Below are 15,289 nucleotides of genomic sequence, written 5' to 3' on the forward strand. Positions count from 1 at the left end.
ACACACATATCCACTCAACTGAGATTAATTGTATTGTGCAAGTTTCCTCTATTACTAATAATTATGTCTGCTTAACTCATTAATTAATGACAGTTGATACTAAAATTTTCCTCTATGATTATGGTTTTATCAGTAATTCCTTATAATTTTGTTAAATTTTAATTCATGTATTTGGATGCTATGAAATTCACATAAATTCAGAGCTATGTCTATTGCTAATAATTTCTGCTTTAAATTTTGTGACTGACATACATATAGGTAGACTAAACTAGTGATCTTCCTTTCTTTTTTTAAAGAACTTGTTATATTCATTATGGTTGCTGACTTATTTGACTTTATTCCTAACGTTTCACTGTAGACCTTCTGCTTAAGTCCCCTCTGCTTTGACTTTTGCTGAGTCTTCCATGGGTTGTGTTCCATCTCCATCATGACCCTCATTCTTTTCACTCTTTACTGTCTTACACTATTTGTTTGTTATTAACATAATTATTCCAAAATCATCCTGTTCCTCACTTCATGCTTGTAGAGGTGGGCTGACTTTTAGGCAATTATCAATTGTAATTTTTTTAAGGCCTCATCAAAGAAACTAAAGCACAATCTCTGGATCTGAGAAACCCAAGTAGAGGGATGACAAGAGCAACGATGAGCAAGAAGGAATGAATCTGAAAAAGAGGAAGAGCAGATCCAAGAATGACTGCCAAATGCTTATTATATTAGTGATGGAAAGATCCCAAGACACAAAAACAAAGAATTAAGTAAGGGTGGTATTGTGGCAAGGCCTTCCACAGGAGTGCTGTCCCTTAGAAAATACATTTGTAATTCCCACAGAGCTATCATATACTCAATTAAGGAGATACATTAATAAGTGTGAATATCCAAACTGGAATTCCTACATGCCATGTCGGAAGGACTAAAGGTACAGAGATCAAAATCCAAGTATGGGCTTTCTACACTCTCTGACTTTTATAAGGCCTCAGGAGAGAGGTTCCTCCTCCGACTGTTAAATCTGTGAAGTAAGTATAGTATCAAGCATCTGTTAATCTGAAAAAGGTACACTGAATTTCTAATGAATGCTTATGAATCAACATAAACCTTCAAGTGAACAGCAGCATAATATGACATCTATTTTTTCTCCAAAAGAATTTTTTTTTTCAATCCCTTGAGAGAGAAGGAAAAAAAAAAAAAGATTAGTTGATTTACAGTTTGGTTTTGTTGCCTACCCCAACCATGAAAATGCAGCCATCCAAAAGAGAGATTAGCCCCAGTATTCCAATCACACAGGAGCACTGCCAGAGTAACAGTTCCCTGTAAAGGTACACCAAGTACTTCATCAGTTGCACTTTTATACCACCTGCCAATTAACAGATCCTCAGTTATGAAAGGATTCCACCCAGAAAATCTGTTCCAGTACTGCTTTACATTTAGAAAAAAAATTTTGCCTCAATTATAGAAATCCCAGGCAATAGTCCCCATTATATTATCAAAATATGTTGAGTTCTTTGTAAGTTTTTGAAATGACTGTAACTATTTCTTTAATATTATTGTGAAAATGATTTTAATGAATTGAAATGTTTTTGCCCAAAATTATCCCACTGCTGACACTTCACTTGTAGAGGGTCTGTCAGTGAAGGAGCATGTAATTAAAAAAATGGGGATTTGAGATATTTCAGAAAATTTCATATTCACCACCATAATACCATTAGCAAGCTAGAATGCTGTCCAAGTATATTTTTGTTTCGTCATTATTGAGTGATATGGAGACATTATAATTTTATTAAAGTAGAAACTCTTTTTTTTGCATTTTTATTTTACTTTATTCGCTGAACTTACTATATATGTATATTTTGTATATATGTGGTCTTTCATCTAGTACCTTTAAAAGGTATATTATATAAAACAATAATTATAATAATAATATGTTGTTGGGTTTGTTTTACATATATATTTTTTATAACAAGTATATATACACATATATATTTGTGTGTATAATTTCTACTTCAGATTTATATATATATCACAATACCATGCTAAAAAAGAGAGAAAGGAGAGACATAGTGGGGTAATGGGTGATAGTTTTATATTTTACCAGAATTTAGTATAAATCTGAAGTAGATGTGATACAATGTATATTATAAGCACTAGAGGAACCACTAAAAAAATGCATCAACAAAATACTTCAATGTCTGTAGGATCTGTAGTGATATCCCCTCTTTCATTCCTGTTAATGGTGATTGATGTTTCCTCTTTTCTATTTCCTGGATCAGTCTGGCTAATGGTTTATTAATTGTATTCTATTTAAAGAACCAACTTTTGCCTTTGTTGATTTTCTCTTTGTGTTCTATTTCATTGATTTTTCATTCTTAACTTTATTATTTGCTTGCTTCTAGTTACTTTGGGTTTAATATGTACTTCTTTTTTCTAGTTTTTTCTTTTTCTTTCTTTTTTTTTTTTTTTTTTTTTTTGCATTTTCCACTGATGAGGTCAAAGACCTCATGATCCAATCATTGCCTAAAGGCCCACTTCTGAATCTTGCTGCAATGGGAACCATGCTTTCAACCTGAAACTTCGAGGGAGCATTCCAGATGCAGATAACAATTACTATAATACATCCTGAGCAATGCACTGGGTTACCAGTTTGAATTATGACACATTTCTTGTCCCCAAGAGATTTTAGTCTGGTGAGGGAAAGACATGTGAGTAAATAATTGTAAGGATGAGTGGCACTTAATAAGTCTAACTTTGGAAGACTACACGAGGAAGTAATTGCATGTGGAAAAAGCAAAAAGTCTTTGCAAAGGAAAAGAAAAAATGAGTTGAATTTTGCAAGAGGTGCATAAACTTCATGAAGAGAAAACTGTACGAGGCATGGATCTGTGGAAAGTTATGTAGTATTTAAACTATGTAAAGGGTCACCAGCAAATAATGTTTGTTTTGGATAAGAGGTGTCACCCCCCAGGCTGGGGTTGTAGCTCAGTGGTAGAACGCTTGCCTCTCACATGTGAGGCACTGGGTTCAAACCTCAGCACCACATAAAAATAAATAAAGTAAAGGTATTGTGTCCATCTACAACTAAAAAAATTTTTTAAAAAAGAGGTGTCCCCCCACAAAGCTCCTGTATTAATGCAAGAATGTTTGGAGGTGAAATGACTAGATTTTGAGAGCTATAACCTAGTTTATTCATTTTTCATACTTTATTGAGGTAAAATTAAAGTACAATAAAATGCACATATTTGAAGTATATAATTTGATCAGTTTTGACATGTTTTGACATGTATGTAACCAGTACAATCAATATAAAAAGCATTCCCATTTATAGTAAGAACTCTTACAAACAAAATTGTATCAACTTTCTCCCAAATACATACATTATTTTAAAAAGAAATCTAAAGTTTAAGAATTTACAAATATGGAAAAGATTTTAGCTATGAATTAGTAAGTCTTGGTAGTTGACAAAATAGGTACTTATGACTAAGTGGCAATTTCATATGGTTCTAATTCTATGTAAGCTTGAGAGTGTGTTGAAGAAATGTAGCCTATGTCTTTGAAAATGAATTTCTCTTCACTCTACCAACTGAGCTAAATCCTCAGCCCCATGAATTTCTCTTTTAATCTGACAACTAAACAAAAGACACAAACCCAAAGGCTCTAGTTAAACATGTTAATTCTAGGGCCAGAAAAATCAGGACTGGACTTCAATGAGCAAAGTAGAGAAGCAGCAAGTTGGTATTTGGCTGTCCACCACTATAGCTTGGGCTCGCCTACCCTTCCTTGTCTGCTCTCTAAGGAGATATTCACCATTCATGTTAACAATTTTAGAAAGTGAGCTACCAATGCCACTATAGCTACTATTATTGTTTTTCTTTATAATATGTCAGGACATCAAAACAAATCAAAGTCTGGTGAAAATACCGAAACTGTGTGTGATGACTGACAATGTTGACAAACTGTTCCTACAAAAACCAGTTTTAGTGGAAGATAGCAGAGTATAAATCACATGTACAGCTATAATTAAAAACAAAAGTGGTAAAAGGATTATTATAAAAAACATTTGGATGCAGGATTGTGATAAACACACTAAATAAAAGAGATTTTGAAGTGATTTGCATATTTATTATTTTTAAGAGGTTAAAACATAATTGCTATATTTAGCTAAATAAAACTACCTGCAGCTTAGAGCATATGTGTGCCTTGATTCAAGGTATCTACTGAATGCTGCTCCACAGCTATGAACTGTCCTAGGAGCCAGGCAACAAGCTTCCCCTCTGGAACTTACATTCCACCAGGGGTAGATCCTAGACCCTCCAAACTAACCAACATTTGGGCAACATCTCTTGACAAAAGAGATGATAGGAACTTGGAAAGGAAAGAGCATCAAAACTGATTTTAAGTCTTTGGAGTTCAGCTAAACCATGAAATTCTTAAAATTTCTCTAATTAAAAAAGTTTTAATTCTTGCTGAGGTTGAATATTGGTACTTTTCTTATGGTTAACTTTCTGGTTGGTTTGTTTTTTGTTTTTGTTTCTGATTCTCATTTAAGAAAACCTCTCTACCTCGAGATTGCAGACACTTTTTTAAGAAGATTTTTTTTCCAAAAGTTTTTGAAGTTTCCTTTTCATATTTAAGAATTTTAGACCTCTGGAACTGATTTCAAACATAGTATAAGGTAGATATTCTATTTCATTTTCTTCCCATATGGTTAAATACTTGTCCACAGGGATTTGTTGAACAGTCCATTCTTTCCTTGCCAGATCTGGAAAGCTACCTCTACCATATATCATGATTCCATGCCTGTGTGGTTTCATTTCTGTACCTTATATTCCATTTTATTAGTCTACTTGTGATTATACTGTACTTTAAATAAACCTCACAGCATTTATCACATTATTTGTGACTATTAGTATAAATGTATTTTGTCCTCTTTGTAACCTCTTAAGACAAAAGTGGCTATGACCTATTCATGTTTTTATTTCTCATGGCATCTAAATTAGTATTTCTACATCATAAGTTTATCTACTAAATAAGGGATGAAGTCAGCAACCATACTGATTTGTAGTTTAAGAGCCATAAGTATTCCCTGCTCCCAAATTATTACCTTAACAGAACTAACTTTAAGCATGTAGTAACTATGTTTTCTTATTTTCTGAACTCTTACTGCTCTGGTAGCTGGGGCCTTGCTGATTAGGGAGGGACTACACTTTTCAGGGTTAACTAATTCTTAGAGATAGCAAATATCTCCAGAGGAAGGGGGCATGCTTCTCATGTGTAAATGAACCAATAGGAGCTCATTCCCTCCAACTACCTATTTTATCTAGTTTTAATATATCAGGTCAATATATTCTAGTTCTTATCTCCCCAGAGTCAGGTACCAGGCAACAAGAGACAGCCCTAATGTTACAGAGCCCACTGAAATTATTCACAGCAGAAATCCTAAATCTGCTGACCCTGCCTGACCTTGTTTTCTGGTGGAAATGACAAGAAAGGTTGTTACCCATGTTCTGCTCCCTCTGCCTCTTCACCAACCCGTAGATTCCTGATGATGTGGCCTCTGGAAACAAGTTTCCAGACATCTGTTGAGTATAAACTTTTTCTTTGTGATCATCATTATGTGTCTGCATATCTTAATATATATCTGATTAAAACAAGTTCCAGGTACATTTTAAAACAATGCACCATAAATTTAGCTACTATAATCAACAAACATAAAATTATTTAAATAAGTGAGCAAATATAAAAATAAACTTAGCTGGCCAGTGTTGAAGGAATTTAAGATTTTAAAAGCAGTTCATTATTCTAAGTATTTGATAATTGGTAGGGTTATTCAGTGAAAAACAGATACACTAAAATTGTTTGATTGCTTTCTTTGCATGTCCTAAAGATCAGGCTAACACAAATTTTATTTTGTTCATTTATGAAGAAACTGTTCTCTTAAGAACAGAAAGTTAAATTCAGAACTGTGATAATCCTTAAACCTTATCATATTACAGTTTGTCCTTTTCACAGATGACAAGATGAACTATTGAACTGAGCATTCTGATTCTATTAGTATTTCAAAGAACTAAGTATTTGGAAGAGTTAATCACAGCATAAGAGTGTATCATATGAATTACCTCACACAAGTTTATTAAATTGAGCTGCCTAATGCATACTCTGAAATGGGATTAAAACTAATCTTTCTAAAGGATAGACAAAAGGAATAATCACCCAATTTTCTTTCCTTTCAATAAAAATAAGTAAACCTGGTTTATATTTAAGTACATTCAACTTAGGGAAGATTCAGACTTGGATCTATAGTAATATAATGGTGAGTTTCTCTTGGATAATCTGTATACTGAACCAAGCCATTTATTCCATGAATGTATCAAAACTCCCAAGTAGTTCAAAGGGCTTTCCAGTTGTAATTTTAACCACAATGCAGTAGAAAAGAGCACACAGAGCCAAAACACTTTGGAAGTCAGTGCCAACTTTGGCACTTATTTACTAGTGGGATAATATGATTTCTCTGGGTCTCAGTTTCCCCATCTCTAAAAGAAATGGAAAGATTTGTCCTATTTACTATTCAGAATCAAAAAAAGTACCTTAAAGTTCTTTGTACATTATTAAATCCCATATAAATTTATAATGCTACTATTCAAAATCATTATCTATTATACAAAGAATTTTATTCAATAACAATTTTATATGCTAATTTTATGAATGTTTCAACATTACTCCATCACGAATTTCCAAAAATATCAGAGACATCAGTAAAATTTTCTGTCACAGGAAAATTAAAATTTTCTTGGTTAAAAAAAATCAATTTAAGGTGAACCATTAGTCTTTATAAGTTTTAGATGATTTTTAGCATTTTAATAACACTTTTTACTTAGCATGTGCTTTCTAGTTTGCTGGTGTATTTTTCATACAAGGTATCTGTGTCTGAGTGTGAATGTGGACCAGGCAGGTCATAGCTCTAGTCAGCATTTTACACACTGGGTTCCTCAGAGCACCCATCTCTCCTCACATAAACAGCTCCTCCATGGTGTCCTCATTCTCATCATCTCTGTCACACAGATGAAAGAATTGAGCCTTTATAAGGTTCACAATATATGCAGGCATATATGCACATGTAGATGGGAATAGCTAAAACTGCAGAGAGCTTCCCCAGTTCATTCAATTTCTCCAATGGCTCTGTAAGGTAGGAACTATCATTATTCTTACAGATAAGGAAACTTAAGGACAGAGACTAAGTAATCAGCTCAAGGCTGCTCAGCAATTCCTTGGCAGAGCCTGGATACAGATCCAGAAAGTTTGCTACATTGTACAAGCATCAATCTCAGAAAAAAAAAGACTGAAGAAAAAAAGTTGCAAAAAATACAGAGTATGACATCTTATTTTTTAAATTCAGAACCAAAACCAAATGATATATTGTTTGAAGACAAAGACATATGTTAAAGTTATAAAGAAATCAAGGGAACTGTTAGAAAAACAAATAAGGATGCCAGGAGAAGGAAAGGGTACTTAAGAAGGGCCTCTGGGAACCTCATGGCATGAATGCTAATTTAGCTCTTACCTTGGGCAATAGGTCACCAGTGTTTATTTTATTACTATGAACCATACCTACATGTATGTCACAATTTACACTGTCTGCATCAAATACCTTATAATAAAAGATAAATTATTAGTTAATAAGCTATCCAAATTCCTTGACTTATTTTGGATTTATGACACATGTAAATTGTAAAAATCACTTCTCTATTCCCATAGTGGAGCAATTTGATAAAGAATGGCAAAGGCATGGCATGAGTACCATCACTTCCTCCCATGGTAGATAGATAGTGCTGATCAGCATGACAGCCTTCCTCCCACACCTGATTGCTGTTTCAGAACCCTTTCCATACAGGACTCCAAAAATTCATGACTGATAGTGAACAGGTGGCTGGTGATGCCACTTCAGTTTGGTTGGAGGTTGTACCCCCATCACCACCGTGCTAAGGTTGATACAACTAGGAAACTCAGGGAATCTCCCAGCTATTTGCACTGGTGCCTTTTTTCAAACACGGTTAGTTACCTGTTAAGTTTGAAGCATCAGTTGGACTCAGTTGTAACCAATGGCGGGCATCAGAGTCAGCCACAACATCTGTGGGAGTGTTCAGTTCTGGATCTTCCTCACAAGTCTGCCATGGGCTCATAGACAGCTCTGCCTCATTGTTAAAGCCTAGAGCTGTGTCACTGCTGGTACTATCACCTTGCAAAGCAGAAGAACCAAAGTTTGAGAAAACAGCGGAAGATCAGAATGCTCACAATTACCAATATGCAAGTAACTAAATACTTCAACAGCTGATATAGCAGGAATTGCTCAGGGGCTTGGGCAGAACCTGCAGAACTTGACTGGGGTTCAGATGGTGTCCATGTGGAACTCTAGGTCAACAAATTAAGTCTTCCAAGGACAGAGCACTCATGGATACTATGAACTCTGCTGCATATTGCCCAAGTGTCATTCTTTTCAAATGATCTTTGCTCAGTTTTCCTATACACCCCAAAGGTTAAGTCAAGTCCTAAGTTTTCTACTGAGACTTAATCACCTACAAAATGAGGGTAAGTGGAAGAAGATGTTGATAACTGATTATACCACAAACGCAAGTCTATTTTGCTAAATATGTACATACTTCAAACTTGATGTTTACACTTAAACAGGATAAATCATCTAGGACCATTTGGGGATTTTCAGTATCTCACTGCAACAGATTTTCTACTATAGAAATCTTCTCCTTTAAGTACTAAAGTTAATAATTTATCATAGTTATACTGATCTATGAAGACTTACTAAGCTATTTATTTAGTCTGAAACAAAACAAACCTAGTTAGTCCTGCTCCTCAAAGTCACCTGATCACTTCCTAACAATTTTATGTGTCCACCTTCCTAAGTGCTCACCCTCTGGAAGCTCTTTGTATCTTCTACTGGCAGTTCCCCAGTCTTGCTGCTTCTAATCTGCTGTTTACTTGCAAAGAACTGAAAGTTGTCTAGTAACCATATGACCAATCTGTTAGGTCTCAAACTTCATCTTCTGCAGAACTTTAAGCCAACAGAGGGAAGATAGAGTATAAGAAGGGCTCCTCCGCACCTCACCAACAACCTCCCTGGGTGTGTAGGTGTTGTTTAGTATGTTACACTAAGAAGGAGGTGGCCTGGCACCCAACTTCAGGAAAACAGAGTACTATATTTTTTAGTATATGATAACCTATTTCTGGACTCCAATCAAATTTTATTTTAAAGTATTTAGGCCACTGACATCAATGTACTCAGAACCTTTGTGTTCCTAGCCTTCTAGGGAAAATAATTTTTCTTTTAGGTGCATCTGCTCACTTAAACCTCAGTCTCTCTGTGGTTCTCATATAGAGAAAGGTACAGGATTAGAAAGATAGGACTCTCAGGTACAGGCAAATGACTAGAGTTGTTTTATTAACTGGATTAGAATTATATTATCCTGTGTTCTGGGAAAAAGAATATTCCATTTCACAACCATGTCTCTTCAATTGATAAGATAGTTAGAAAGTAAAAAGAAAACAAAACACATCAATCCTGCAGTGGATGAATGCAGACTACATTTCCTGGAACTTACTCTTCTGTCTTTCCCCACATTTTCCTTGTGTCTGCTGCAAATCATCCTTCAAATCCAATTCAGCAGGGCTGCTGCTTCTTCGAACTAAGATCTTCAGACAAAAAAAATATTGCATTTATTACAGGAAAGCTGAAATTTTATAAGACTGTCTAAAGAAAAAGAAACAATAATAATAGCAACAAAACATTGAATGATGTTTTCCATTTGAAAGATATATGTTCAACAATTAATATCACTAAATTATATATTACTCAAGACATGAAACTTTAATTTCTATCTTCTACATTTCAACTGACATCCAATTAAAATGGATCTACTAAGAAGGGATGCCATATTATATGGAAGAAATTTATTTTAAAGCCCTATTTGTTCCTCTGGTCAAGCACACATACACACTAAACATAATTCTCCAGAAGGCCTAACCTACCCACATATGATGAGTGTTCAGACTAGTGCAAACTCCTCCACACTACAAAAGATCCACTTGGTGTCTTTCTAGTTAAAAGTGCCATAGACGTTCCTGAGCACTGCTTAAACACTGAACCTTATGTTAAATATAGAGGATTAAAAAATCATGAGGCAATCTGCATCCTCTAAAACCTGACAATTTGCTTGGACAGACAAAACAGACACAAATTACACAAAATAACTACATAAGCAAAATATGCAAATCAATTCTCTCTGAAAATTATGTAAAATAAAGTGTTACCTTAATTGGCTGACAGTTACAGGAGAGCTGTTCAAGAAGGCAATAGACAGGAAGTGGTAGAGGGAAGGCAGGAGGGGACTCAAGGCAGGAAGCACGGAGTGGTAATCAGCAAGTTCTATGTGCAGGAAAAGAAGCTGATTATAGCAGGCCATGCAGGGAAGCCACATGCAGAAGGAAAAAGGTAAGAAACATAGACCTTCTAAAAGAGGCAGCTGCCAGTGGGCTTTCACATGAGGTTTAGGACTTTTGACCTAACATTAACAAAATGAACAACTGAATGTTCTAGATAATAGCTCACTGTGATTTAAAATCATTGGAAAGACAAGTCAAATAGTTAACTGTGGGATAGATTAGAATGAAGAAGAAGATTGCTATAGAATGTTTATGATGATTCAAGAATGAGGGCATAAGGTTTCTGAGAGTGGAAAAGGAGAAGAAACTAGAAATAAGAAAAATTCTGCAGTATGACAGGCTAGAGCTTATGATCAGGTGTATATAGGAGTGGAAGAAAATTAAATCACAAAAGGGCAGAGATCTAGGGGACAATGAGAAAGATGGTGACAAATGGAGAGAGGGAGGGAAGAGTGAAGAAAGGAAAGGAAGAAAGGAGGAAAGGAAGAAGGAAGGGAAGAACTTGAGAAAGTTTCTAACATTTTAATTCTTATCTTTGTGCTAAATATTCAAAGAGAATGTCTTATAAGTAGGGAACAAAAATTCAGCATTGGTGAGACAGAGAACACAGCCAGGAATAAAGATGTAAATTTAAGATTCTCCACTCCAGAGGGTATTGTGGGGGGGGAATAAAAAGGACAAACAGTTAAACAACCTGGGATTCAATTAACCGATTAAAGGAATGAATATTAAATAAGCAAACAAATGAAAAAAGGAGGACCAAGAAGTATAATTAAAAAACAGAATAATTACTAAACTAAAAAGAAGAAGTTAAATAAAATACTTAGAAGACTAACATTATTTGAAAAAAAAAATTGCACAGACTAAACAAATACACCCAGGACATCTCCTTAATTGCAAAGCAGAAAGTAAGCTTTTTTTTGCTTCTGACTGCATGAAAGAAAAATACCACACAACTTTAGAACTAGATCTTACATAAAAATTTTGGTTGCAATTTAGGGCTCACAGGAAGTATACCTCCAAGACAGCCACATGCTCCCTCAAAGGGACCAGAAAACAGGGTAGTGAAATGGGGCTATTGTGAGGGCAAATTCAATATTACCAATGCCAGAGGCAAAAGGGCCAACACTCCAAGATCAAAATACCACTCCCTGATTGGAAGAATACCCAAATGCTAACACTGAGCTGGTGAACATTCATTTATTTAGACTTCCAGGTGTTCCTCATATTAAGATCAGTCAGCTGGGAACTCCCAATCAAAGATTACCAAGTAGCAAAGGAAATAAACCACTAGGTCTAAGAGTCTTAAAAATAACAAATATCAGGTTTCAGATATCAGATAAAGAATTTAGAATTATAATTTGTGACCACTTTAAAGGAATAAAAGATGGGAATCATAAAAACGATGAAGTAACAAGAGATTATTAGAGATTACAAGACATACTTGAAAAGAATCAACTTAAACTTTGAAGCAAAATATATACTTGCTGGGCTAAAAAGCTCAGTGGAAGTATTAAAGAGTGGACTAAAGAAAGAGTTATTGAACTAATGAAAGACAGAGAAATGATCAGAATGTACCCAGAGAGCCAAAGAGAATGGAAAATATGAAGTTTAGGAGCTTAACAGGGGCTGGGGTTGTGGCTCAATGGTACAGCACTTGCCTAGCATGTGTGAGGCACTGGGTTCAAGTCAGCACCACATATAAATAAAATAAAGGTCTATCAACATCTAAAAAATATTTTTTAAAAATCACATCCCTACCTCTAAAAAAAAAGAGCTCAAGAAACATGGGAGACAGAATGAGAAATTACAACATATTTCTATCCAGAATTCTAGAAAAAAGAATTTTTTAAAAAGTGGCAATATTTGAAGAAATGATTATCAAGAATGTTCCCCAAATGACAGAAGACAAGCATGTAGCGATGCATGGCGCACAGCACATACCGAAAAGAACAAATGTGTAAACCCAAAGAAACCTATACCTAAAAATACGCTACAGTGAAACTGAAGGACAAGGACAAAGAATAGCAAGAAACAGCAACTAGACAGGATGGAATACTTCTCACTAGCAACAATGAAAAGACAAAAGACAACAGAAACATAGCTTCCATTAAAAAAGAAGGGGGTGAAGGAAGTGAGAAAATAATGTAATTAAAATTCATTGTGGGGCTGGAGTTGTGGCTCAGTTGTATAGTACTCGCCTAGCATGTGTATTCTCAGCACCACATGAAAATGAACAGATAAGATAAAGGTATCATGTCCATCTACAACTGAAAAAAAAATAAACTATAAACAATACTGTGGTACTGTCAGAGAGACAAAACAACCAAAGAATAAAGATAAATACACAATGAAGGTTTATATACCTAGGAAATAGCATACATGAGAGATAGTATTTCAGCTCAATAAATGAAAACCGATTCACTAAATTGAGACCTGGGCCAGTTATTATGAGGGAAAAAATGAAACTGGGTACCTATCTCCATCCATATACAAGAATCTGTTCCTGATGGGTGAAAGACTTAAATATATAGAGCAAAACTCAAACACTTATAGAATACTACACTTATATAAGGTAGCATTTTTTTCCACTGTGTAGTTGAGATTTTTAAAAACTTGATAAAAGCCTATCCATAAAAATGATAGAGAATATTAAAATGCAGGATTTTTGTTCATCAAAAGGTACCACAGAGAGAATGGAAATATAAGCCACACATTGGAAGAAGATATTTACTATAAACATAACCAAAATAGGATCGATATCAGACAATACAAAGAACTAGTACAAATAAGGGGGGAAAAAAAGACAATAGGTAAATGACAAAAGACAGCAGTAGGCACTGCACAGATGAAACACAAATGACCAATCAACATGGAAAGACTTCAAACTTTATTGGTAACCTGAGAAATGCAAAAAACAGATGTTATTTTCACCCACATGGGACCCATAAAATTTTTTTAAATTTGTAACTAGAAAAGTTTTGGCAAAATTGTGAATCAATGGGAATTCCTCACATTGCTCACAGAAATAAAGTATACAATACTTTGGAAGTTAGGTCTTATCTTGTATATAACATTCTTTTATTGTATAATTTATTAATAATTCCACTCTTAGATGGTCATCACAGTGAAAACCTTAAACATGTAGATCTTGAGACACATACAAGAATGTGGATAACTGCAGTTTTACTAAAAACAAAAAGCTGGAAACAATCTAAATGCCCATTAACACAAGGATGGAAAAATAAAATGATGGCATATTCATATTCCAAAGAAAATTTTAAGAATTATTGCAATATGCCACAATGTGGATAAATCACAGAAACATACAACTGAGAGAACAAGGCAACTGTACTACTACAGAACACTTCACAAAAACTTTCAAAAATAAGGAAAACTGAAGAATACATTGTTTGAAGATACATATATGGCAAAACGATAGAACAAAGTAAGGGACTGATACATACAAAGCCAAGGTAATGCCACTATCTGAGGGGAAGTAGCAGGAAGAGGGGACAAAGAAGGAACTTAAAAGACCAAAGCAATAACACAGGGAATATCATGGTTCTAAGATGGGTGATGGGTTTGTGGGTATGTATTTCATTGTTGAAAACAGAAATATTTATAAGTAAGCTAGTATTTTTAAGCATAAAGAAACAAGGAATTTAACAATGGTTATTTTTCCAAACAGGAGTAAGAAGGCCTTCCTTTTTAATTTTGTACCTTTCTGTGACATTTGAGTTTTCTATAAATATATATTACATTTAAAAAAATGAATGGGGTCATGTATGTAAATGAGTTATGGGGTGTTTAAAGTTTCTTCTTTACACTTTGTATTTCTTTATATTTGAATAAGGGCTACGTGGGTGACTTTCCCCCTGCCAAAAGGAACCATAACAGATCTTTGTGAATATTCACTTAACTAGTAACTCAGATCAGGTGGTGGCTGCTATTACCCAAAACAATGTCAGGAAGTGGGAATCTGAAATGCAAGTTCTACAGGCAAGCATATCTACTTAAAAATATATAGTGCCACATACAGACTAGACAGTAAATTTCATTTCATGGTCACTTTTTTCACCATTTTTGTAGTATGACTATCATTTTACTTACGAAAGTAAGCAAAACCTGAAATGATTTAAAGGTCATTTGGGCTGATAATCCATATAAGTAGGAAAAATAATTTAAATATCACCATCACCAATAAATTCATTTACTGTGCAATAATTAGTCTGTTTTTAATGACAAGCTGAAATGCTTTAAAAAATCTTACTGTTATTCCTTCATGTTCTCTCTTCAAATGTCCTTTATTCTCTTGAATAGCCCTGGGTTCTGAACTCAAATTCTGTGCATTTTCTACCTTTTGACCTAGAGATTTGGTGGGGAAAAAAGTCAACAGAAGGAATGTTTCAGAAGGTAAATTAGAAAACAATTTTTCTATATAAATAACTATCAAATTACCTATATAGAATGAGAACTCTATATACTGTGGGCAGAAATATAATAGTACAACCACTTTGAAAAATAGGTATTACCTTGTAAGGAAAAACATTTTTATTGCATAATTCATTATTCCACTTCTAGATATGCAATCTACCCTAAGATAACCAAAAGCATGAGTTATGGGTTTGACAAACTGGTAGCACAGGGTCAAATCACATTAAAGACCTGGTCTCTGGACCACAGAAGGCCTCAGTTACAGAAGACTCAATGCTGTTCACTGTGGCCCAGGGCCTCACTTAGCCATACCATTAGCATAGGAGACCTTAGGAAAGGTAGCTGCCTGAATTGCCAACAGGTAAACCAACAGTGAAGAAAGGAAGAGTTGTAAGGAGACTTCTTGGGACTT

The 15,289-nt window shown here is 34.6% G+C and overlaps 1 protein-coding gene across 1 annotated transcript in view; it reads right to left on the reverse strand.

The window, feature by feature from the left end:
* Positions 1-15,289, reverse strand: part of Ralgapa2 (Ral GTPase activating protein catalytic subunit alpha 2) — a 302,869-nt gene that overhangs the window by 166,378 nt on the left and 121,202 nt on the right. The window contains 3 exon segments of the mRNA XM_047542031.1: positions 8,048-8,224; positions 9,600-9,690; positions 14,714-14,808. Coding sequence (XP_047397987.1) covers positions 8,048-8,224; positions 9,600-9,690; positions 14,714-14,808 — 363 coding nt within the window.

The sequence above is a fragment of the Sciurus carolinensis genome, chromosome 2 (genome assembly GCF_902686445.1).
Source record: "Sciurus carolinensis chromosome 2, mSciCar1.2, whole genome shotgun sequence".
Classification (NCBI taxonomy): Eukaryota; Metazoa; Chordata; class Mammalia; order Rodentia; family Sciuridae; genus Sciurus; species Sciurus carolinensis.